General features: G+C 49.8%; 1 protein-coding gene across 1 annotated transcript in view; it reads right to left on the bottom strand.

The window, feature by feature from the left end:
- Window positions 1-26315, bottom strand: part of KCNB1 (potassium voltage-gated channel subfamily B member 1) — a 93604-nt gene extending 67289 nt beyond the window's left edge. Inside the window, exon 1 of the mRNA XM_004370258.1 lies at window positions 25584-26315. Within this exon, the coding sequence (XP_004370315.1) occupies window positions 25584-26150 (567 nt within the window). The 5' untranslated portion in view covers window positions 26151-26315. The remainder of the gene's footprint in view (window positions 1-25583) is intronic.
- Window positions 26316-26803: the final 488 nt, after the last annotated feature.

Below are 26803 nucleotides of genomic sequence, written 5' to 3'. Positions count from 1 at the left end.
GAGTGACTGACGGCGGTGGGAGACACACAATGCCTGCAAGTCTGGAAACCGAAGCCCGTTCCTGGTTCAGGGGCGGACTGGCTGTTGGACCCTGGACAAGTTGCTCACCCTCTCTGAGCCTCCACGTCTTCCCAGCTTACAAGGCCAACCACTCACACAAGTGTGGAAAGGACAGAGGTAGGCCTGGGGGCGGGGGCAGGCAGGCACTGTTCACACCCTCCCTCAAAGAGAGCCGCCCGGAGTACAAGCTCCTCCCGGGGCAAAGCCAGGAGCCAGCGGCAGTGCCGACTCAGATCCTCTGGGGGCTTGGTCATCCTCCATTCAGCAACTGCTGCGTTTGGCGGATCCGGCCCTGTCTGCAAATTAGCCACCATTCAGCCAAGACACCCTTTAGAGATGCTAATTGCCTGGTGCCCATGTGCCCCACCCCTCCCTGGCACAGGCGGCTGACTGTCAATCCCCCCCCATTATGGTCTGATAACAGCGCTTGATTTTGTCTACACAGACCAGGACCCCTGCATGCCGTTAGCATCTAACTACCAGCACAGTACGTGGAGAATGGTTCATTAATGCCTGCACACGTAGCACACAGGCGCCCACAGACATCCATTCCCCTGAACATAGCTGTGGACATCTGTGTACCCTCACGCATGCCCGCTTTACGCCCCCACGTGTGGTAATGAATCTCTGTACCCGTGTGCATGTGCGCTGGTGTGAACCATCCATGAGCCTGCTCAGAAACAGTCCCCGACATGTTCACACACGACCACGTACACATGTGTACACACAGACGTACCGCACAGGGTTGCCGTGAGGAGTAAATGACAGAACTCCCACAAAGCGCCTAGAACAGTGCCTGGCACATAATTAGCCCTCAGTAAATGAGATCTCTTGTTATTTTTTCCAATACTATTATTTGTTGTTGTTGATAAGTGCTGTTGAGTCCATTTTGACTCTTATCAACCCCATGTGACAGAGTAGAACTGCCTTAGAGGAATTTCTAAGCTGTAATCTTTACAGGAGGAGCCCTGGCGGTAAAATGGCTAAAGCGCTCAGCTGCTAACCAAAAGGTCGAAGTTCAAACCCACTAGGCACTCTGAGGGAGAAAAGACCTGGCGATCTGCTCCCGTTAAGATTACAGCCCAGCAGGTTGTCCAAGGTTGCACAGTTAGGAAGTGGCAGGGCTGGGATTTGAACACAGTCTGGAAACAGAGGCTTCACTCACCCACATTACAGGAGCCCTTCTCATGGAGCGGCCACAGGGGTAATTGTCTATGTCATTGCCTTGGCTCACAAAAACAAAAAAACCTGTTGCCGTCAAGTCGATTCTGACTCAGCGACCGTATAGGACAGAGTAGAACTGCCCCATAGGGTTTCCAAGGAGCAGATGGTGGATTTGAACTGCTGACCTTTACGGTTAGCAGCCGAGCTCTTAACCGTTGCGCCACCAGCACTCCCCTTGGCTCTTCCCAAAAAACAAAACAAAACAAAACTCATTGATGTCGAGTCGATTCCGACTCATAGCGACCGTATAGGACAGAACAGAATTGTCTCATAGGGTTTCCAAGGAGTGGCTGGTGGATTTGAACTGCCGACCTTTTGGTTAGCAGCTGAGCTCTTAACCACTGTGCCACCAGGGCTCCCCTTGGCTCATCCTAAAAAAAACCCATTACCATTGAGTTAATTCCAACCCATAGTGACCCTAAAGGACAGGGTAGAACTGCCCCATAGGGTTTCCAAGGAGTGGCTGGTAGATTTGAACTGCCAACCTTTTGGTTAGCAGCTATATCACTTAACCACTGCGCCACCAGGGCTCCACCCTTGGCTCATAGTACGTGCTTAATCAGTGTTAGATTAGGCTTCTACCAAGAACGTTTATATCCCCACTATCTAACTGATGCTTCAGAACAACTCCATTTTACAGGTGAGGAGACTGAGGCTCAGAAAAGTCAGTGGCAAAAACAACTCTATATCTTCTGACTCTAAATCCTACATTCTTTCTATCCCCCTCACTAGGAATATTCTACCCCACGAGGGCAGGAACTTGTCTGTTTTGTTCACTGCTATGTCCTCACACCTAAAACACTGCCTGGCACACAGTAAGCACTCAATAAATGTCTTGTCACTGAATAGGTATAGCTGAACCTCCCCCCTTTACGGTTGGAGGAGACAAGATCCATAGAAGGGTGTGACTTGCCCAAGGTCACACGGCATCTTAACACCATTGAGTCCATCATTTTTCCTTTGCCGGGTTCACCCTCTCTTCCTCCTGCTCTGAGCAGGCCAAAAGATCTGGGAGCCCCCAAGGCACTCTCAAAAGGCCACGTTAACAGGGAGCTGGCACGGATTCTCTCCCAACTTCATCAAGCCATCCAAGGTCAGTGCGGAAGATTGCCAGGCTCGACCTCAGAAAACGCCGGCCGAAGGGAAGCAGAGGCCAGCTTGCCAGAGCTTTCACGCTGGGCATGAGGAGCTTTCCTGGCAGACAGGGCAGGTGGGAGGACCGGGCCAGCCTTTAAAAGCCCTTCGCGAGCTAATGCTTGGACATGGCCCACTTTCACCATCTCCCACGTTGAGTCAGCAGAAAAGACAAAACTCTTCAGCCCAGCGGGGACAGTGAAGGGTGGCCTGGGGTCAGTGCTTGTGGGGACGGGGTCAATGAGAGCTCACTCTGAAGACAGAGGGGACATGGGAGGTAGGGGGAGATGCTGGGGAGGGAGCAGATGCCTGAGACTGAGGTTACTTTTAGATGCCAATCTCTAGCACTTGTACATGGGTGTGTATTTTGAATACACCCATCACTCCTCCTCGTGACTGTCCCTACAAGCAGAGCCTGAGATGAGGATGCTTATGTGTGTGACTGATTGAGGAAGTGCCTTTAGGAGAAGGGAGAGAGGGAAGCAGGACAAGGCGGGAAGGAGCTAAGCAAGGATGTGGTCTCAGCTGGAGTTGAGCTTCAGCCTGACCCCATAAGGGACTCTGGATCTTGAATTGCATTGATCTTGAAGTAAAAGGGCTGAAAGGTTGGTGGTTCAAACCCACCCAGAAGCTCCACAGAAGAAAGGCCTGGCAATCTGTTTCCGTAAAGATTACAGCCAAGGAAAGCCTATGGAGCACAGTTCTACTCTATAACGTGTGAGGTCTCCGTGAGTTGGAATTCACTCGACAGCAATGCGTTCGGTTTTTGGTTTGGAGCGTCTATACCCCTGGCTCAGTCAGCCATTAGCTGCAGGCTGCCTGGGGTGTGCTGCTGCAGGTTGGCATCTCCCAGGCAGTTGGCTCCCATTGGCCAACGGCAATTGTGAGAAGGGGGCAATTGTGAGAAGGAGGGCAGCTGTAAGTGATTAAAAGGCCAGTACTCACAGTAGTAAGGAGCCCTGGTGGCACAACGGTTAAGCATCTGGCTGTTAACTGAAAAGTTGGCACTTTGAGTCTACCCGGTGGCTCCATTCTGCGGGAGAAAGACCTGGAAAGACCTGGCAACCTGTTCCTGGAAGGATTACAGCCTAGAAAACCCTATGGAGGCAGTTCTATTCTGTTATATGGGGTTGCGATGAGTTGAAAATCAACTTGACAGCACCTAACAATAACAACAACACCCACGGTAGTCAGAGGATAGGTGCCCCAGCCTGTAAATAGGATGTGGGAGAAGCACCACAGCATCCACCATATTGGCTGCTCCCTTTAACTCATCACTACATGAACCTCTCCAATTCAGGGCCACCCCTCAGAAGAAATGGGAGGCAACAAAATTAACCTGAGATTAGGTTTCCACCGCCCTCCACTACAGCCGTTGATGGAAAAGAAGTCCAGTGTCAGAGAAACAAAATGGCACTGCTCACCTATCTGACTTTACGGAGTGTAAGTTGGACCCACCGCGTTTGTAGAACTCTGGAGTCTTCAAGACACTGAGGTTAGAACTTCAGCATCTTCGCTTTCGGGCTCTCTGAGAGGCTATATCCCCTGGGGAGGCCTCACTAAGGAAAGACAGGATGGGACCCAGGCCAGGCAGATGAAGTTACAAGGTGAAGAAAGACAAGGAGGCCTGGCCAAGCCCCAAGGGAGACCCTGGGACAGGCCGTGGGAGGAGGTTGAGACCTGATCTCAGGAGGAAGTGGTGGTGAGTGGGGAGGCACCTTGGGGAAGGTGCAGCCCCTCCCCCAGCTGTGGAAAACACCAGACCCTTCAGCCCTGAGTAAGACCAAGGCCAGGACGCACCTCACATTCACCCATGCCAAGCTAAAAGCCCCCTCACCTGGGCACAGCACTCCACAGTGAGCAAGACATCTGTTACCTCAGCATTTTGAGGTAGGTGAGTGAGGGGCTAAATTCTACACATGGGGACCTTTTATGTGACTTTATGTTGACACTAAGGCAATACGAACCCACACAATATGCTTTTAGAGGGAGCTCTGAGGACCGCTTTGTGTAAGCACCAACTGAGAGCCTTGTTAGGAATGCAGATTCCTGGGCTGTCCCTGGACTTTGATTTTGTGGTCTGGAGAATGGACCTGAGGATCTGAATTCTGCTGGGGGTGTGAGAACTCTGACCTAGGGCTTAGGTTTGAGGTTAAGGAGCCCATGCCTAGCTCCCTTTGTGAAGACTCAAAGGGTAGACTTGCCTTTAAAGATCACACAGCCCAGCTCTGGGCCCCCATTATGTGGATGAGGAACCTGAAGTCCAGAGAGGCTGATTGACTTGCCCGAGGCTGCACAGCTGGCAAGCAGCAGAGCTGGGTCTGACACGGTGGATGGACCGAAAGGTAACACCTGGCTCAGGTAACAAGCAATCAGACCCTGGGGAGGGGGCGTAGGATCAGAGTGGGAGTTGAATTTCATTCTGGAATCTAATCCTTCTGGACTTGGAAGAGGGAAGGCATTTTCTTCCCATCCAAGAGTGTTCAATTATCCTCCCCAGATTCCTGCCGAGTTAATTCCTTGGAGAAACGGGAATCTGCTGTCTATGAGATACCCCAGCATCCCAGTGAGGTCCTTCCTGTGGCCCCATTGCCTTGCTGAACTCCGTGTGTGCCAGCCTGAGACCCACACCACCAGTACTCAATGAATGGAAATCTAGATTTCTCAGTTCTCCTTGGCTGAACAATGGAATCACCTGGGCCACTTTGAGAAACGCCGGTTCCCGGGTCCCACCCCGAGAGACTCTGAATTAATTGCTCTGGGAGCTGGGTGCTGGGGCTTCTCAAAGATTCGCAGATGATACTGGTTTAGTTGAACACGGACAAGACTTCAACTCAGATTGATTCCAAAGCGAGAAGGTGCTGTTGTTGTGTGTTGTCAAGTCAATTCCAACCCATAGCAACCTTGTAGAGTTTTCTTGGCTGAAATCTTTACGGGAGCAGACCACCAGGTCTTTTCTCCCATGGAGCGGCTGGTGGGTTTGAACCACTGACCTTTTGGTTAGCAGCTGAGCGCTTAACCATTGCGCCACCAGGGCTCCTTTGAGAAGGTGCTATCCTTACAGTTCTTCTTCAAACCTTCACACTCCCTTAAGGGGAAAGACCCAGCTTGAAGCGACTCAAACTTTGACACTTCTCTAGCTCACGTGTGTCTCACTTTTAACCCAAAGAGGGCAGGTGTCAAGCTCCGGCATCTGGCTGAAATTTCATGACATGGTTTACGGCAAATGGTACCAAGTCTTCACGATATCAAATTTCCTTTGAAAACAACTCGATTGAAGTAAAAACTAAACGAATTAATTTAAAGAAGACTGTTAAGCAAATCCTATTTTGGGTACCTCCCCTGGACCCAGGGGCAGACTGTGACCCATGCTGGTCCCATCGCTTCTGTCCACTCTTGGCCACAGGGACTGGTTTAGAGATGACCATATGACTCAAGTCTGTCCAGTTGACGCCAATCATGGGACTTTGGACGGAAAGTCTATGAAAGAAGGACTCTTCCTTCTGCGGGCCTTGATGCCAGGAGGAGGACGTTTAGAGGAGATGTAATCTCAGAGAGGGGAAGTGACCCGTCTGAGGCCGCAGGCACGAAGTGGTGGAGCTAGGATTTGGGGCCATGTCCACGTTACCCCAAAACTAGTGTACTGCTGAATAAATCACCAAAAAGCAGTTGCCGTTGAGTTCACTCCCTGACTCATGGTGACCCCATGTGTGTCAGAGTAGAATTGTTCTCCAAGGGGTTTTCAGTGGCTGATTTTTTGGAAATAGATCACCAGGCCTTTCTTCCAAGGCACTTCCAGGTGGACTAAAACCTACAACTTTTCTCTAAGATACAACTATTGATCTTTCAGGTCCGGAGCAAAGGAGAAAGAAGGAAACCAAAGACTCAGAGAAGAAATTAGTCTACAGGACTAACAGTCTACACGAACCATAGCCTCATTTATCCTGAGACCAGAACTAGATGGTGCCCAGCTACTGCAACAGATGGACCCTGGCAGAATGGGAGAAAAATGTGAGACTTACTGGACTGGGTGAGAGCAGAGGATTCTCCAAGACTATCACCTTGAGATACTCCATACACCTTCAGCTGAAACTACCTCCTGAGATCACCTTCTAGCTAAGTAACAATTGGCTCATAAAATAATGAATATTACCAGTGAGTACTTGTCATGGATTGAATTATGTCCCCAAAAAAATATGTATATCAATTTGGCTGGGTCATGATTCCCAGTATTGTATAATTGTGTACCATTTTGTAATCTGACGTGATTTCCTTATGTGTTGTAAATTCAATCACTATGATCTAATAAGATGGATGAGTGGCACTTATACTGATGAGGTATACAAGATTGGATACTGTCTTAAGCCAATCTCTTTTGAGATATAAAAAAGAGAAGTGAGCAGAGACACATGGGAACCTCATACCACCAAGAAAGCAGTGCCGGGAGCAGAGCGCGTCCTTCGGACCTGAGGTTCCTGTGCAGAGAAGCTCCCAGACCAAGGGAAGACTGATGGATCACAAGGATCTTTCTCCAGAGCCGACAGAGAAAGCCTTCTCCTGGAGCTGCTACCCTGAATTTGGAGTTGTAGCCTACTGGACTGTGAGAGAATAAATTTCCCTTTGGTAAAGCCGTCCACTTGTGGTATTTCTGTTATAGCAGCACTAGATGACTGAGACTACTGCACACCTTTAAAAAATCACCTATATGAGACCAGATGGTCAACAATTACTCTAAAGCAAAGACGAAAGGGTAAGGGGACAGGAAAACCCAGTTACTGGAAGCAAAACATCCAGCATGGAATGAATGAGAATGTTGACACATTGTGAAAAAAAGTAACCAATGTTACTGAACAAATTTGTGCAGTAATTGTTAAGTGGGAACCTATTTGCTGTACAAACTTTCACTGAAAACACAATAAAATATTATTTAAAAACCAAAAACCTCCAATATTTCAGTTAGCAGCCAAGCGTGTTAACCATTTTCACCCTATGAAATATAACCCAAGTAACAACAAAAAACCTGCTGGCATTCAGTCTATTCTGACTCACAGCGACCCTACAGGACAGAGTAGAACTGCCCTACAGGGTTTCCAAGAAGCAGCTAGTGGATTCGAACTGCCAACCTTTGGGTTAGCAGCCATAGCTCTTAACCACTGAGCTACCAGGGCTCCCTAACCTAAACACATACCTTTAAAAAGCTGCCAAAGACACTATTATTCAACACATTCTGAGCACCTGAGAAGATATTCAGCTGTTTGTAAAGAACTTGGTGTCCTTGTTCCTTTAAGCAGATGAGAAAAACTTCCTGATTGGAGTTCTTTTAGCGGGACATTTCAGACTATCTACCCACTCCCCACTGAAAGGAGCGTGATTTTTGCTTTCTGCCAAATTGGCTCACCTCTGAATTCATTTATTCAACAAAATTTGATGGCGTGCTTACACGGAGGAAGCCACAGTGCTGGGTGCAGGAGAGACAGATGAATACTGCAGGCAAAGTCCTACCATCAAGGAGTTCACAGTCTAGACAGGGAGGCAAGTGGTAGTCAAATAATCACATAAACCAATGTGAAACGTCAATGGGGACAACAGCCATTCAAGAGAGGCACACGGAAGTTTGAAAAGCCATAACTGGGAGATTTGACCTATTCAAAGAGATCAGGGAAGGCTTCCTAGAGGAGGAGGCATTTGATCTGGGAGCTTCTGAATGAGCAGGCAATGACTGGATGAAGAAGAGAAGAAAAGCATTCTAGGCAGAGGGAATAGCATGTGCAAAAGCCCAAGGCAAGAAGGAGTTTGTGAGTATGAGATCGTTGTGGCTGGACACAGGGAGCCAGGAGACCATGGTGGGAGGTGAAGTCAGAGAGGTGAGAGGCTGTGCCACGTGGAGCCTTGTAGGCATGGGAGATTTATCCCTCTCCTCTGACCCTGGTCTCCAACAAAACAAACTGAAACCCCTCCCCTTTCCCTCCTTCCTCTCTTACTTCATAAAGGTGTGAAAAAACCCACTGCCCTATGATTTTTGAAATTCAAAGAAGCAAGTGTCCAGACCAGGATTTGAGGAGACCAAACAGCCGTGGAGGGGTTAATGCCTCTCTCTGCCACCACTTCCCTTCACCCCCTCCCCAAAAATCTGTACAGGAAGGGTGGGTGGGATTGGGGGTGGTCTCTGTATGAAATGATTTTAAAGCTTGGAAAACTAAGACCATATCTGAAGGAACAACATTCATTTATTCATTCATTAAACCAATATTTATTTATTTAGCACCTACGATATGCCAGGTGGAGCCCTAGTAGCGCAGTGGTTAAGAGCTCAGCTGCCAACCAAAAGATCAGCAATTTGAATCTATCAGCTGCTCCTTGGAAATCCTATGGGGCGGTTCTGCTGTATCCTATAGGGTCACTATAAGTCAGAATCGCCTTGATGGCAATAGGTTTGGGTTTTTTTTTGGGATATGCCAAGCAGAACCCTGCGGTATAGTGGTTAAGTGCTCTCCTGCTAACCCAAAGGTCGGCAGTTTGAATCCACCATCCCTTCCGTGGAAGAAAGATGTGGCAATCTGCTTCTGTAAAGAAAACCATATGGGGCAGTTCTACTCTGTCCTATAGGGTTGCTATGAGTCAGAATCGACTCGACGACAAGGGGTTTGGTTTTTGGACATGCCCGGGGCAGAGTCCCTAGGTGGCACAAACAGTTAAGCACTTGACTGCTAGCTGAAAGGTTGGTGGTTCAAATCTACCCAAAGGTGACTTGGAAAAAAGGCTTGGTGATCTACTTCAGAAAGGTCGGAATTCTGCCCATTGAAAACCCTATGGACTTGCATGGGTTGGAATTGACTCAAAAGCAACCGGTTTGGTTTTTGGTATATGCCAGGCACAGTTTTAGGTGCTGGCGATAGAGGTTATAATGTAGTGGGACAAGAGAGCCAATCAAATAAACCCAATAAAGCCGGTGGAAAAGTGCTATGAAAAAAATAAAACACAGGGAGGGTGGAGGAGGATGTTATAACCATTGACAAGGGACTGTAACCCAGCACAGCATCCTGCCAGCCTCCATACTGCTGAGTGCCTATTATTTACACCACTGTCAACTGAGTTTAAAGATGATTTTTTCAGCCCCACTCCACCTCACGATCAATGAGGCTGCCCCCCCCCGCCACCGGCACCAGTAGTGCATTTATGGTGACGGCAGTCAACAGCGAACTCAGCCACCTCCCCACGTCGCTGCCAGCCACACATCTCCTGGCTGGGTAGCTGCAAACCCTTGGCACTGGGTTCTGACCCTTGTCCAACACCCCTTGCCTTTCTCAGGACAATAGGGTGGTGAGATCATCCAGGTACCCCCCGGGGGGGGGTTGCTGGGCTGCTTGCCGGGGCCCACTCCAAGTCAGCCAGCAGCCAGAGAGAGAAACCAAAACCAAACCCGCTGCTGTTGAGTCGATTCCAACCCATAGCGACCCTATAGGACAGAGTAGAACAGCCCCACAGGATTTACAAGGCTATAATCTTTACAAAAACGGACTGCCACATCTTTCTCCCAAGGAGCAGCTGATGGGTTAGAATCACTAACCTTTTGGTCAGCAGCTGAGCACTTAACCACTGTGCCCCCAGGGCTCCCTCCAGTTAGAAGTGGATTTTAATAGAGTTAACAAAGGCCTCAAGGGTTTCTGGCAGGGGTGATGCAGAGGTGAGGCAGGGGTGGGTCAGGGTGGGATGGGATGGGCAGGGGTGGGGCAGCGGAGCCCTCCTTCAGCCACCTTCCTGAGGATCACGCCACTCTACCAACATGGCCCTAGTGGATAGGTGTCAGAAACAGTGAGAGAAAGAGGCATAAATTACAGCACCCTGCGGGCTAAAGGCAAGTTTGGGGACATTCTGTGGTTCACATTTCTGCAGGGATTGCTGCCAGGAGGATGCAGCTGAGGCGTTAATGACACAGCCAAGGGATGAGACTCACAGTAAAACCAGTGGGGAACAAGAGTTCCGACTCTAAACACCAGTTCTGAACGTGACGTCCAGAATTCTGATCTGGAACACCACCCAAGTGTTCTGACCCTAAACCTTGGAATTCCGACTTTGAACATGAGTTCCAACCGGGAACATCAGCATTCTGACCTTGGCAGCTAGAGATTCAGTCATGGAGAGCGACGCTCTTACCACGTACTCGTCCAAGTACGGATTTGAGGATCCTAACTGCAAACGGCAGGCTTCCGACCTCGAACCCCAGAATCACGACCTTGAGTGTCGGGGCTCCAACACCGAACACGACAGCAGTGACCCTGAGGGGCAGAATTCTGACCTTGAAGACCACAATTTCAACCCTGGGCAGCCTAATTTCTATGGAGAATTTCTGAACACCAAAACTTTCCAGCCTGAATCACTCTGCAAGGATAGAAAGTTAATTCTACACTATGAACTCTTCCACAGGCCCATGCCCCCTAGAGATATGCTAGATTTTCAAATGATGATGATGATGACAAGGATGATGATGAAAATAACAGTACAAATAAACACCCGCTTACAGTTGGTACCCTGGCCAATGCGCCTCATGCACAGCCACCACCCTTCTACCAGTGGTGGTTTGTGTGTTGCTACGATGCTGGACAGATTTCAGTGGAGCTTCCAGACTAAGATAGACTAGGAAAAAGGGCCTGGCGATCTACTTGCGAAAAATCAGCCACTGAAATCCCTATGGAGCACAGTTCTACTCTGACACACATGGGGTAGCCATGGGTCAGAAGTGACTTGAGGGCAATTGGTTTGGTTTTGTGTGTGTGTGTGTGTGTGTGTGTCTGTGTGTGTCTGTGTGTCTGTGTGTGTGTGTTAGCACTGGCCAGGCAAGAGCTGCCTTGATTTTTGGAGCAAGTCTCTCAAGTCCCACAACAAACACCTGCCACCCTGGATTGTGCTTAATCCAGGAGTAAGGGGAGGAGGACTGTTATTTTTTTTGCCCAAGCTCCACCCTTCCATACTCCTCTCCCTCCTGGTGGGAAGGACTCGGAGGCAAGAAACATCCCTCCCCCCACTTCTAGCCATCCAAAGGTGACTCGGTGGTAGAATTCTCCCCTTCCATGTGGGAGACCCAGGTTCAATCCCCGGCCAATGTGCCTGTTGTGTAGCCACAATCTGTCAGTGGAGGCTTGTGTGTTGCGATGATGCTCAACAGGTTTCAGTAGAGCTTCCAGAGTAAGATGGGCTGGAAAGAGAGGCCTGGTGATCTACTTCTGAAAATCAGCCAATGAAAACCCAATGAATCACACCCAATGCACAACCGATCATGGGGCTGGCGCAGGACTGGGCACTGTTTTGTTCTGTTGTGTGTGGGGTCACCATGAGCTGGAAACTCGACAGCCGCTAACAACAAGAATACTAGATACACAATTGCTTCCCAAGCACCCAGCATGGTGCCTGACTTATATAATAACATACAATAAATGTTTGTTGAACAAATGACAGTGGCCTTGAAAAAGGGCCTCAAGATATGCACATACACCTGCCTAAGAAAAAGCTGAGAAATGAAGCCAACTTTGAAACCAAAACTATGGTCCCAGGAAGAGGAGAGAATGACTGAATCAAATTACAGCTACTATGTATTTTAAAGAACAAAAAAAGACATGCGAATATATCCACCGCCCATAGGAGATAAAGAAAATTGATCCATTTGAGAGGCAGTGGGAATTCCAGACAAGTGATAAACAAATGGAAGGCTTGTTCAGCATCATCATCCTATTTCTACCTTTCTTTTTGCTTCTGAAGTGCCCCTGGGAGGGTAAACATGGCTGCCTCCTTGGTACAATTGGGTCCACGAGGACTCCAAGAGGCGGGCTGGCCAAGGTCAAGGGCCCTAAGGCTCAGACAGGCCTCAGGAAGATGCGAGTATGGGCCCCAGGTAGCAATTAGTGAAATATGACTGTCTATTTTTGGCAGCTGTTTGATTCCAGGTCCATCACCTACCAGATGTGGGTGGTGGTGTGGAATCAGCAAATACACCAACATTATTCTCTCAAAGGTGATGTCCACCTGCCAACAGCAGGGGCAATTCTGACCGAGACCAGTCTCCCATCAGCGCAAAAACGAAGCAGCAGAGGTGCGAGGGAACACCTCCCGTGTCTGATTTAATTGTATCCTCACTGTGAACTGAAAGCAAGAGGCCACCTCCTTCTGGAGGTGTGGGGACAGTAGCAGGCTGGAAGAGACAAGGAAGGTGGGAGGAGGTGGGGGCGGCTATACCCGGGAGACCCTTGCCTTGTAAGGGATGCTTCTGATCTATTGTCACAAGATCATTGAAGTTTGCTCATTCAGTCTGCAATGAACATTTACTGACACCTCACTGCAATAATAATAATAATAGTGAACACATCCTGAATGTTTGTGGAGGGCCAGGCACTGCTCTGGGCGTCCCAGATGGAATTCTCACAACAACCCCGGGAATTGGGTACTGTTATTTCCCAAAATTGTTGTTGTCGTTAGCTGCCATCGAGTTGATTCCAACTCATAGTGACACCTGTGACAGAGTAGAACTGCCCCATAGGGTTTTCTAGGCTGTAATCTTTATGGGAGCAGATCACCAGGTCTTTCTCCTGTGCAGTCTCCGGTTGGGTTTGAACTGCCAACCTTTTGGTTAGCAGCTGAGTACCCTTAACCATTGAGCCACCAGGGCTCCTTTCCCCAAATTATGGATCAGGAAATTGAAGTCTGGAGAAGTTAAATCATTCCGCCAAGGGCATACAGCTTGAACATGGCTGAGCTGGGATTTGAACCCAGGAAGCCGGGCTGCAGACCCTGTGCTCTTAAGCATTCCCATCTCTCTCTGGGCCAGGCCTGGCATTTGCAGAACAATCCACAAGCTAACCTGTGCAATGTTTCCCGTGAAGAAGGTATGAACATCAGCACTGTGGAAGGAGCAGCCAACTCCGCCCGAAGGGGGGCGTGGGTGGTGGCGGGAGGGGGTAAAGAAGGTCCACAGAGGAGGTGGTGGGGAAGCTGGCCCTTGGAGGGGATGAGAGAGTCTGGGGCAGAGAAGAGGAGGAAGAGGGCCAAGGCAGAGGAACCAACTTGGGCAAAGGTGTGGAGGATGGAGTACTGGGGTAACGGAGAAAGGTGGGTGGAGGGGTAGCAGAGGGTGTCATGGAGACGGGGTGGGCAGGAGGAGAAGATGGAGATGTTGGCTGGGGCCTTGAAGGCCAGGTGAAGGTGTTAGGAGTTCATCCTGGGGACAGTGAGAACCATGGACAAGTTTTTGGAAGGGGATGGATGATTGACACGAGCAGATTACACTTGGGAAACACAACTCTGGGTGCCCTGAGGAGAAGGGGCTGGAGGGGGAAGGCTGGAGGCAGGCAGGCCAGTGTGGAGGCTCGGGGGCTCAGAGCAAAGGCCAAAGTCCTGACAGTGACCAGAAGGTCACTCCTCTGATTTCACCTCCCCTCACTCTCCAACTGGCTCACACCTTGAGTAAGCTTTTCCTTGAGTGCCGCAGGCATTCTCCTGCCCCAGGGCCTTAGCGTATACTGTGCTCTTTTCTCCACCTGCAACACTCTTCTCCCAAATGCTCACTTGCCCCCTCCCTCACTTCCTGTAGGCCTCTGCTTAATTGGTGCCTCCTGGGTCGGGCAGTTCCTGGAGTTTAACTGTACTCCTTCCCCTTGGAAGCTGATCTTTCTCCATAGCACCCATCACAAGCCGCCATAGTACATATTTATTTGATTTTGTCATTTTGTCCATAAATAGTTCAGTATGTTTCTCTAAAAGATAAAGATTTTAAAAACATAATCATAGTGGCATTATCACACTTAAAAATAGCATGAATTCCTCAGTAACATCAACTATCCGGTCAGCGTTCACCTCCCTCGATTGTCTCATGATTTCTTTTTCACGGTTGCTTTGCACTGGTCAGAATTCGTACTTATTTTTAAATGGTCTTGCTCTCTCCTCTATGCTGCGACCCCAGTGCCCAGCATAGTGTAGTTCTCAGAGCCCAGCACACAGTAGGCGCTCAATATACCTCATTGAATGAGTAAACACAAGTCAATCATAAAAGTAACAGCTGATATTGACCTCATGTGTGTTACAGACTCATTATTTTTAATCACCTCATCTAATCCTCACAACCTCCTTATGATGTGTAAGCTATGATGAAGCCCATTTTGCAGACAGGGAAACTGAGTCACCTGGCCCAAGGACTCACAGCTAAAAAAATGACCAACCTGCCTAACTCCAGGGCCACATTTTTAAAAATCAGTGTTAGGTAGCAATTGTTATTATTGTTACATCGCAAAGGGGTCAAGTCTATGAGACTGCCCACTGCTCTGATGGGTGGAAGATCTTCATGTAGAGTAGGGACTGGCTGGAGCACCCTCCAGATTAATGGGTTTCGATTGTCCTGGAAAACTACTCCCAAAAAAGCAAAGTGTGCCATGGAGAAATTTCCCCTCAAGCCACTGGCCCAGGCCCTACAGCAGGAGGCAGGACCTAGAAGCCACAGAGCCACTGGGGCACACTGGTGACCAGCAGCTGCAATTAGAGAAGGCAGGAAGTCTATTCTAGGTCTTAGAAGCCATCAGGATCCACGGCCACCGTAAATTTTGGAAAGGGTATCTTGGACCCAGTGCTGAGCCTACATTTCCCAGACTCCTGAGCTACAGAGACCAAGCCTGGCCCCTAAAGGAGCCCCATCCCATTCAGTCACTATTCAAAAATGTTTACTGAGCACCAACTATGTGCCAGGCTCTTTACTAGGTGCTGAGGACACGGCAGCAGACAAAGTGGCCAAGGTCCCTGCTCTCATGGGTGAGGCAGGGTGAACAAACAGACAAACACCATCATTCCCGACAGCCGTCACTTCTCTGAAGAAAAGAAAATCTAGGTGTGGTGGAGTGAGGGGCTGCTTTAGCCCTCTGGTCAGGGAGGGCCTCACGGAAAAGGATGCAGAGAACTGAAGCAGGTGTGTTGGGAAGACAGTGTGGCTGGAGCCAAGCGCGCAAGGGGCATGATGAGGAGCCGGGGGCAGAGGCCCAGACGGGTAGAGTCTTGCAGGCCAAGGTGAGGGGTCTGGGTTTTACTCTAAGCCAGAGTTTCTCAATCTCGGCACTAAAAGACATTTGGGGCTGGATCCGTCTTTGTTGTGGGGGGCTGTCCTGTGCACTATAGGATGTTTAGCAGCATCCTTGGCCTCTACCCACTAAATTCCAGTAGCACCTTCCCCCTGACCTGTGATGACCAAAACATCTCCAGACATTGCCAAGTGTCCCCAGGGGCACAAAGTCGCCTCCCGGTGGGGAACCATGGTCCTAGTGTAATGGGAAGGGGGTGGTAGTGGTAGTGTTTAGTTGCCGATGAGTTTATTCCGATTAATGGCGACCCCATGTGTGCAGAGTAGGACTGTTCCATAGGGTTTTCAAGGCTCTGACCTTTCAAAAGCAGATTGCCAGGCCTGTCTTCCAAGGCACCTCTGGGTGGGTTTGAACCATCAACCTTTTAGCTAGTATTTGAGCACTTAACAGCTGCCACCACCTAGGGACTCCAGGAAGACATTAGAGGATTTTAAACCAGGAAGTGGCACAGTCTGATGTACATGTTTAAAAGGGGCCTCCGGCTACTGCGTGCGGAGTGGACAAGAGAGAACAGAGGATGGGCAGCCACTAGGAAGATGCTGTGATATTCTCGGCGAGGGAAGATGGCGGCCCCGATGAGGTGGTGGAGGGCAGTCGGGGAAAAGTGCTGGATTTGGGATATTGGTAGGGTCTGGCCGTATGCACTTCCTGGGTAGCCACAAACCACCAACCTCCCCAAGCGGCCACAATATCCAGTCCACATGTTGGGTCTTGGGCTTTGGTCTCCAATTTCAACAGCAGCCTGCATACCTGCATCTAACTTAGTAGTGCCCCTGTCCCTTTGGCTGGAGACTCTTCTGATCGCTGACTCCCTCCCCCACTGGGCGCTAACTGGAGGCCCAATTCACCTCCAATACAGCTCCCACCCCCATTATTCTAAAACCCACCAGGGTAATAGCACAGCACTGATGACTGAGCCCTGACCATGTGCTGGGCTAACCCTCAGCATCAGAAGTCACAAACTCAACAGTCCGCCCGCAGGGCTGACATCTCAAGTGAACAAGTGAGGAGGGCTGGCTGTAAAGCGATAGGGAGTAGTGGGGACTGCGGTAAACTGAGAGCTCATGTCCTGGCTAAATGGGCAGCTGCTACTCAGCTCCAGCTAATTTTTTCCTGGGGCTAGATTTTCTAATTTTTTTTTTTTTTTAAAGAAAGGCCAAGAATCCATTTTTGTATGTGAAATCTTTAAACTGTCACACCTTGACAATGAATTCCAACTTTTAAAAATAATGTGGTAGACCAAGTAAAACACCTCTGCAAGTAACATCTGGTCTTTGGGCCCTGCTTTACAGGCATTACTCTCATTGAATCTTCACAGCAGCTGTGTGAGGAAGAAATACTGAGCCATTTTATAGCTGGGAAGACTGAGGCACAGAGAGGATATTAAGCAGCCAGCCCTGAACACATGAGTCGCAGAAGGCAGAGCCTAGATTTGCACTCAGGTCTGAGGGACAATGAAGCATGTGCTCTTGACAACAATGACACCAACCGTGTGTGACCTGGAGCTTCATGTGTCTGAGTCCCCTTCCAGACCCCTGGAAGTGACATGGCCTCAGTGGGGCCCAAGCTCCCCATCACCCTCTAGACCACCCTTTAGTGGTTCTCACTAAATGTCCCCCAGGGACATTTGGCAATGTCTGGCTATCACCACTGGGACAACTGGCATCTAGTGGGTGGAGGTCAGGAATGCTGCTAAACACCCTGCAATGCCCAGGACAGCCCCACAGCAAAGAAAGATTCAGCATAAATGTCAATAGTGCTGAGGCTGAAAAACCTTGGGCTCTGGTCGAGAAACCAGACTTTCTGCATCCAGAACATGGCAGGAGCAGATGAGAGTCAGGCTTTTAGAAATGTGTTAGTAATAACAGCAAAACTTCCAAAGTTTAGGAACAAATGCCTTTTTTCATCAATTAGTATGTATCCTCAGTTATCTTTTGGATAACATCATCCTTCCATCCTTCCATCCATCCATCCATCCATCCATCCATCCATCCACTCAGCACTTATCAGTGCCTACCTTAAGGCAGACACTGTTCTAGGCACTGGGGACACAACAGTGAAAAAAACAGACAAAAATCCCTGCCCTTTGAAGCTTACGTTCAAGTCGGGGAGAAAGAAAGTAATTGCAGAGACAATTATATGCTATGCTGGACAATGGTAACTGCTAACACTTAGAAAAATAAAGCAGGAGAAGAAGTAGAGTTCTAGAGTGTGCTGTTTTATGTAGGGTGGTCAGGAAAGGCCTCACAGAAAAGATGACATTTGAGCTGAAACCTGAACAATGTGGGAGTGAGTCTTACGGATGTCTGCAGAAGAGTGTTCCAGGCAGAAGGAACAGCAAGTGCAAAGGCCCTGAGGTGGGAGCGTGCCTGTTGTTTGAGGAACAATTATAATAGTAGCTAATCCAGATGGCAGCATCCTCTGTTCCTGGCACTATGCAAAGTGCTCCACACATGTTGGCTTCTCTGATCCTGGGATCGTCCTCAATGACTGGGTTTCCCGGCCTCCCTGTTGTTATTTTATCCAGGAGATGGACATGAGGCTGACAGAGCTCAGCCGTCCTGGAATTTCTTCTTTTAAGACAATCCCTGATAGGGATACAGATGCCTCCTTAGCCCAGAATACAGTGCCAGGACAACGAGTAAATGAAGCTCCCCACAAGTTGGGGCTGGTTCCCCCAGAAGCAAATCATAAGGCAAGAATCTGAGTGCAAGCGATTTATGTGGGAAGTGTTCCCAGAGAATGCAGAGGAGGGAGAATGAGAGACAGGGAAGGGAAAGAAGGCAAACAGGTCGTATTACCAAGCAAGTGACCACTGTGGGCAACTGGGGCTTAATCCCACTGAGGCCCTCAGGGAGACAGTGTGGAACATGCATCTCTGAGTTGTTACCCCCAGTGTGGGGGTGAGAGAGCTGCAGTATTTATTCACCTTCTCCCATCAATCAGTTGAGGGATGCTCCCAGTGGGGTGTTAGCTCCCTGCCATTACTGGACTCCAGTGGCCTGAGAAAGATTCTAGGCAAAGAAATTCAGGTGGAGCAATCGGGAATTGGACCAGTGGGTCTGCAGTGGTAAGAGCTAAAAGGATAGGGGTGGGGCCCTGACCACTTCTGCTATATCAGGGTCGGGTCCCTATTCTGACCCAATTGCTTATTGATCTTGAGCAAGTTATTTACCTTCACCTTACAAATGAGCATGTATCACCTTATAAGAATAGTAATTTTTTTTGAAAAGGAACTTATTTATCTTTTTGTTTTTTTGATGCATCAATTCTTTTTTTTTTTGAACTTATTTATCTTGCAGTATTGTCACGAGGATTAAATGAGATGACAATAAATAAATAAATAACACGAGTTATGGAGGGCTTTCTACGTGCCAGGCACTGTATTCTAAGTTACTATTGTATGCATTAACTCATTTAATTCTTGTAGCAATTCGATGAGACAGGCACTGCTATTATCCCCATTTTATGGCCGAAGAAACCAAGGCACATAGAGGAGCCAAACTTTGAACTTGGGCAATCCAGCTCCCAAACCAGGACTCCCATCCATGACACTATCAAGTATAGAGAGTACACTAAGTGCTGTGCATGCAGTTGGTGCCTAATGCATGCCTGTTCTCTTCCAGTTAATTAAGCTTTGGCTACACTACTCATCTGGCCAGCACTTTCCCTTCCTAAGCACTTGCACATTCTCCAGCCCATCATAGCTTCTCAAGAGCTCTGAGAGACCAGCTGCCAAGATACGATCTGAGTCAAGCTTTCTGGAGGAATGGGAAGATCGTGAGCCTTGGTGGGGGTCATGGTGGGGCCAGCAAGGCCTGGGGATGGTCCCTGATCTTTCACCAACTTGCTGTGTGACCCCAGGCAGGTCACTAAACCATCCTGGGTCTCTGGGTTACCCTTTGTCAAAGGGGGATACTGGATTTATCAAGCAGTACTTTACATGCACCAGCATATTTAGTCCTCTGATAACTCTATCATCAACCTCATTTACAGATTAGGAAATGGGGGCTACGAGAGGTGAAGTGTTTTGCCCAAAGCCCAGAGCTAGTAAATGGCAGGGCTGGGATTTGAACTCAAGTCGGTGTGACCTATAGCCAGGATTCTGAATATCTGGCATACTGTCTTCCAGGAATAAAAACAGGTACCCATGATGACCAGCCTGGGGCCAGCAAGAGCCTCAGGCCAGGCAACTCATAACACTGAGGGGACCCCATAGATTCCGAGTTGGTTCCTCTCAATTTTCTGGATGACAATACATGAGTCCTTCTGGCACAGGTGAAGGAAGCAGATGCATCATCACATTAGAGGCGTGAAAACTGAAAGGGGTGGCAGTGACCCTACAATCAACAGCGTTGTAATAGGCGATGCTGCCAACCTAGGGTATAGCTAGAATAGAGGGATTTGATGGTGACACTAATAATCATGTTACCATTTGTTGAATGCTTGCCATGTGCCAGGCCCTGGGCTAAGCTCTTAATGTGGATTATCTCCTAATGGCCCTACGCAGTTGGCTCCATTACAATTCCCATTTCCTAGATAAGGAAACTGAGACTCAGAGAAGTAAGGAACACGCTCAAGGTCACATTCTTAGTAAGTGATGGAGCCAGGAAATGAACTCACACCTGCTGGACTCCAGGGCACAAGTTCCTAATCAAATTTATGGTGGGCAAAATATTGATCACCATCCCTAAATAAAGGCCATTCCCACTTTTGAATACAATAATAATAATTCACATTTATAAAGCACTTTCCATTTGCAAATTACATTCGCATCTGAAATCTCACTGAATTGTCAAAACAGTCCAAAGAAGTGGGCACCATTATTATCACCACTCAGTAGATGAGGTCACGGAAGCCCAGAGAGCTCAAATGACCTGTCCAAGATTCTAGGATTAAGAAACAAAGCCTTGGGAACCAGATGAACCTAGATTCAAACCATGGCTCTGCCATTTTAATTCCTCTGACAAATATTTACTGAACACTTAGTTGTGGAACCTCAGGTAAGACCCTCCATTTCCTCTTCACTCATAAAATCTATTCTCTCCCTCAACTGAAAATGCCAGATACTTACTTTCTTTCCCAGGCTCCCTTGCAGCTAGAGCATGAGCATGTGACCTGATCCTGGCCAATCAGATTCAAAGAGAAGTCTGCTAGGGAGCTCCTGGGAAAGGTTTTTCTCTCAGAAAGAAAGTGGTGCATAGGAGGAAATGCTCCTCTTCATTGGTTGAGCTTCACTGTGTCTACATTTGAAGCCTGGAACTGGGCAGCCATCTCGTGATATGAGGTATAAAGCCTGAGAACAAAGTCACCTGCAGGGGTTGGAGGAGCAGAAAGATGGAAAGGTTCTAGCATCCTGATGGCATGGTTGAATCATTAACTCAACCTAAAACCTTGGAATTTTGTGTTATGTGAGATGAAGCACCTTCCTCCTTACTGAAGCTGTCTATGTGTTTTCTATTGTTACCTGCAGCCCAAAGCATCCTTAACTGGCACACTACCCAACTGGATTTTTGGAGGGATTTCAATGAGATGTTGTTGTTGTTGTTAGGTGCCGTCAAGTCAGTTCCAAATCACAGCAGCCCTATGTACAATAGAATGAAACACTGCCCGGTCCTGTCCCATCCTCACAGTCGTTGCTATGCTTGAGCCCATTGTTGCAGCCACTGTGTCAATTCATCTGGTTCAGGGTCTTCCTCTTTTTTTGCTGACCCTCTATTTTACCAAGCATGATGTCCTTCTCCAGGGACTGGTCCCTCCTGATAACATGTCCAAAGTATGTGAGACGTAGTCTCACCATCTTTACCTCTAAGGAGCATTCTGGTTGTACTTGTTCCAGGACAGATTTGTTCGTTCTTTTGGCAGTCCATGGTATATTCAATATTCTTCACCAACACCACAATTCAAAGGCCTCAATTCTTCTTTGGTCTTCCTTATTCATCGTCCCGCTTTCACACGCATACGAGGCGATTGAAAACATCATGGCTTGGGTTAGGCGCACCTTAGTCCTCAGGGTAACATCTTGGCTTTTCAACACTTTAAAGAGGTCTTTTGCAGCAGATTTGCCCAATGCGATGCATCTTTTGATTTCTTGACTGCTGTTTCCATGGGTGTTGATTGTGGATCCAAGTAAAATGAAATCCTTGACAGTAAAGTAACCCTAATCAGTGCCTGGCGCAAAAAACAGCAGCTACTCTGACTTTAACCCTGAAATTGTTCCAGGGAACGGAGACACTCCTGGCCTGACACATCAGTTCCCTCTCTCCGCTACTGAAGGAAGCCCTGTAGAGTTTTCTGAGAAAGCAGAAACCCAGTGGTGGCCCCAGCACCACAACCCTGTTACCCCTCTAGGACTGACCCCAGCTTCTAAACAAGAACCAATCATACTGCCTTTTGCCGAATGGATTTTGATTTTTGCTCCCCTGACGGCCAAGCCCAGGGCCTGTACTTTGATTTGTGTCTATGTTGCCAGAACATCCCATCAATTATTAACAGCATCAGCTCGGCCTCCCCAGTGCTACTAGCAGAAGGAGTGGGTTTTTCTGCAACCCAGCCCACCAGCCCTAGAGAAAGGACTCTGCTCCTTATCAGTTATAACAACAGCACCCATCTGTACCAGGTGCTGAGCTGAGTTTGGACAAACACGATTTCATCATGCCCTGCAAGGTGGGCCTGTTATCGCCATTTTACACGTGGGAGCCTGGGGCTTGGGGACGTGAACAATTTGCTTAAGACCGGAAATGGGGAGGTGGTAGAGCTGGGACCGGAAACTGGGTCTGTCCCTGCCCTTAAACATATGAGATTCGGCCATTTCTGAACCTCACAACCCAGAAAAGACCCTGTGGCCTCTAAGAAATTTCCAGAGGCCTCCCTGTCCTGACAAGTAAGACATCCAAGCTGGGGGGATGATTAGGAATGAGGTGGGCAGAGTGCAAATGATTGAAAGAGGCCAGAGGTTCAGGGAACTGGGTCACAGGTGGGCAGTCAGAAAGGAGTGACAGGTCCCCAAAACCATGAGACTCCGTGACTGATGGATGGATTGGTTCATTTATTTATTCCACATGCCCATCAGGATGGAGCTGGGAACAGAGCAGTGAATGCAATTCACGGCGCTCACATTCTCATGGGGAAGAAACAGGAAAAGACAAAGAAATGAATGTCATCTCAGACGGTGCTCACAGCCTATGCAGGAAAGGCACCGCACAATGTGGCAGAGAATCAGGGGAGGGAGGCTATTTTAGGCAGGGCTCCGGGAAGGTCTCCTGAGAAGGAAACATCGGAGCAGGAACCTGAATGAGGAGAAGGGGCTGGACATGGGACAACCTGGGCAAGAACATTCCAGGCAGCAAGAACAGCAAGCAGAAAGGCCCTGAGGTGGAATGAAGCCTGATCTGTTTGGGGAACCGCAAGGAGGCCAGTGGGACTAGAGCCAAGAACCAGAGGAGAGCAAAGGAGATGAGCTCAGAGGGGTCAAGGGGCTTGGTATGCCATAGTGAAGAGTCTGGATTTTATTCTGAGGGTGATGGGAGACCTCTGGAGGATTTTAAGCAGTCTCGTTTGCCTGGGACTGAGGGGTGATCCAATTTACATTTTGAAAAGCTCACTCTGGCTGCTGTATGGAGACGAAACAGCACCGGGCAATAGTGGAAGCAGAGAGATCAGGGAGGGGGCTCTGGCACTTAATCATGATGGAAAGAACAGGATCTTCAAAGTCACACTTTTCTCTGAATTTCTGGAAGCTCCTGTTTGCTGGCTGTGTGACCTTAGGCAAATTACTTAACCACTCTGAGCCTCTCAATCAGTGAAAGGAGGGATAGTAACAGAGTGTTGGTGTACGGACTAGCGGTGTTGTTACACTCCTGAGCACAGTAGGTGTTTGAAAAGTGGCAGGTTAAGATTTCTACATTGAGGGCCAACAAGCCTGCCTGCTTCTTCATTTCAGCTCCAGCTGCAGAAAATCCTAGACTGTCCATCTGCCAGGAATGTGAGCCAGCAGCCCCTGCCTGGGATCACAGAGAGGTCACCAAGCTCGTCCCTGTGAGCGGATTAATCTGAGGAGAGGTTGTTTATTCCCAAACAGCGCCTCTTGCAAGTCCAAGCTCCCTGCCTTGCTGCCAGACGCCAAGCCAAACACCACCCCTTTTCCGCTTCTCTGCAGGGAGGGAGAGTCTGCCCCTTCCCTGTCCCTCACTCTCATGTCTTAGGGTCAGGCCAAGAAGGAGAGACAGTCATGTTTGGGGCTACATGGCGTTAGGGGGTGGGGAGGAAAGGGACCTGTGTCAGGCCTGAAAATAGCAAAATAAATCTGTTGATCCTAAGCCGGTTAAGGGTGAGTAACTCTGTCTTAAGAGGAAGGCTTTTTGGACACGGAAGCTGGGGCAAGATTATGGGGCAAAGGGAGCCACAGCTTCAGAAGAGCAAACCAGGCCCAGGTAGCTTCGAGTTTCTGTTTAGAGTTGACAGGGATGAGAGAAAACAGGCAGGGCTTCTCCACCTTTCTATTGACCACTCCCTTCAGTATCCACTGGGACCTGGGAGCCAGATCTGGGGAAAGAACCTCACAGAGGCCCCTCCACACCTGGACCTGCAGGTGGGACTTTAGTGAAGGGTCCAACGGAGCCACAGAGACCCACCCCCCCAAGTGAGAGGCCAGGCGGCACCGAAGCCAGCCCTCAGCTAATAAACTATGGCTGAATATGCAGACTGCCTCCTCCCCTTCTCATTTTGCCATAAATACGTTTACCTAAGGACCCCTGGTGGTGCAAACGGTTAAGCACTGGGTTGCTAACCTAAGGGCTGGCGGTTTGAACCCACCCGGTGACTCTGTGGGAGAAAGAACTGGCGATCTGCTCCCATAAAGATCAGTTCCGCTCTGTCACACGGGGTTGCTATGAATCGAAATCAACTCAACGGCACCTAACAACAACAACAGCAACCCCCCTTTTTCAGGCTCTGCCCTGAGAGTGAGTTACATTCTCCATGCCTTTCCCGCCTTGATCTATCTGAATTTCTACATCAACACTTCTCTCCTCTGGGTTCCCCTTCTGTCCCCTGCCATGGTCTCTTTTCCAGCCATGGACACACTGTGCTGTCATCTACTCCCGACACCCAGCACAACATCTCCCATCTCTCTCAGGCACCCCTGAATGCCAGCCTAACACAGAGAAGGGGCTCGCCAACAAACGGCCTCCTGGCCTGGCCCACACTCCAAGCCTTTCTCAGCCCCTAACAGCCTCTAACCTCACCCAGCAGCACATAGGACCACCACCGCCCCCCCGCCCACCCTGTGTGGTCAAACTCATTCCTGTCTCTGTCTCCTCCTTCGTTTTTCACATTGCCTCATTTTTCTCTCCTATTTTGAAATTCACGTCCTCTTCCAACAGCCAGAGCATCTTTGCAAGCTGCATGAAACCATGCTTGGAATAAATTCCCCAAATAAATAACAGCTAGGTCGACCCCTTGCCCACAAGCATCCACAGCCGGCTGCCTGCATCACAGAGACTCACACGCAACCCCTCAGAGACCATTTGCCTGTTTTTTCTTATGTTAAAACCACCTGACAACATCTCAGTGTCCTCTCAGTATGTCTGTAAGCTGCTTTAACTCCCTTCATGAGGCAAAGTGGGGTTATAAATATAGCAATATGTACTAAAATTGCAGGATGGCTGCCTCCAGTCTGGGTCTGGGGCTTCCCAGGGAGCGTTCCGTAGAGTAGATCAAACTCCACTCCATCTCAGCAAAGCTTTATTATCCCTCCAGGATCTTTCTTACTTATTTTTCAGTGTCCGTTCTCTTGCCACGGTTTTTGTAAGTCTCTGTAAATCCTTTTTGCCAACAAACCAGAAGGATAAATTACTGAACAATAAAAGGGTGGGCATGACCAATGCCACACAGGAAAAGTCTGAGGGAGTTGGGCCTCACCTCCAGGGACTCAGCCATAGCTCCTCCTCCCAATTCCTGGTCGTCAACTCTGAGTCCCCCAGCCCTGGTCCTCAACCCGGGGACACAGACAAAGCCCCCAGGCCAGCAGCCCCTGCCCCCAGATCCCAGACTCACCTTGGCAGCCACGGAGGAGTTGGGCTTCTCCAGGAGGTCCCAGAGCTTCTTCCTCTTCTCCGCGCAGCATGCGTTATCGAACTCCTCGCCCTCGCGCTCCCGGAGGGTCTCGGCCTCCCGCTTGAGCTCCTCGTTCATCTGCTCCTTCTTCTGGTGGTAGCGGGCCTGGCAGCAGGACTCCAGGTAGATCTCGTCGATGCCCCAGTAGTCGAGCTCCTGGCTGAAGCTGAGCGCGCACATCTCCTCCATCATGTGCAGCCGCCCAGTGCGGTAGAAGTTGAGGATGGAGGTGAAGGCGCCCGGGTGGCGATCGAAGAAGTACTCGTTGTCGTCGAGGCTGTAATCGTCGCACACCTCGAGCAGCGAGTCGTGGGTGTTGCAGTCCCGGAGCTTACCCAGCCGCGTGCGGGGCAGGCGGTCCAGGGTGCGCCAGAGCACCTCGTGCGCCAGCCCCCCGACGTTGAGGCGGACGCGCCGCGAGCACGCCTTGCTGCGCACAATCTCCATGGGCTCGGGCGGCAGCGAGCTGGTGGAGCGGGAGCCATGCTTCGTCATGCCCGCCGGCATCGCTGGTCCGGCCGCCCCCGCCCCCCCTGCCCCTCCAGGCTGCTGTCACTCGACGGCAAGGCCGGCCGCCGCCGGGAGGGGAGCAGGGAGCGCTGTGGGCTGCTGGGGGTGCAGGGGGCCGCGGGGGCGCGCGTCACGGCCCTCTTCTCACCTCCATCCCGACGGCTGCGAAGCAGAAAGCAGACGCGGGTCAGCAAACAGGGAACTGGGGGCGGCCCCTCCCCAGCTCTCCGCCCGGGGCCCAGCGGGCCTTGACCTTCCGGTCCTAAGCGGCTCAGGGGGCTGGAAAGGCTGGGCGCTGTCCCTCCCGCCGGTGCTGAAGTCCGCCCGGCCCACCCCATGGATGGAGGGAGGGGGCCGCCCTCCCGGGCGGGAGGAGAGCCCCAAGCGGCGCCCCCGGGGTCCCAGAGGCTCCACCCCGCGCTTCCGTGGCCCAAGCCCGACCAGCCGCCCGGGGCGCTGTCCGCCCCTTCGAGTGCTGAAACTCGCTTCCCTCCGGGTCTCCTCGTCGTCGAGTCCTTAAGCTGGCTCCGCAATGGGGAGAGAGGTGCGCTACATAGAAAACTTTGTGTTGTTGTTGTTAAGAGTTCCAGTCTTTTCCCTCCCCCGCTCCGAGATAATCGGAATTTGGGTGCTGGGAGGTGGGGGGGGGG

The sequence above is a fragment of the Trichechus manatus genome, unplaced genomic scaffold, assembly GCF_000243295.1.
Source record: "Trichechus manatus latirostris isolate Lorelei unplaced genomic scaffold, TriManLat1.0 scaffold00008, whole genome shotgun sequence".
Taxonomy (NCBI): Eukaryota; Metazoa; Chordata; class Mammalia; order Sirenia; family Trichechidae; genus Trichechus; species Trichechus manatus.
This window is presented reverse-complemented; position numbering and strand designations above follow the sequence as displayed.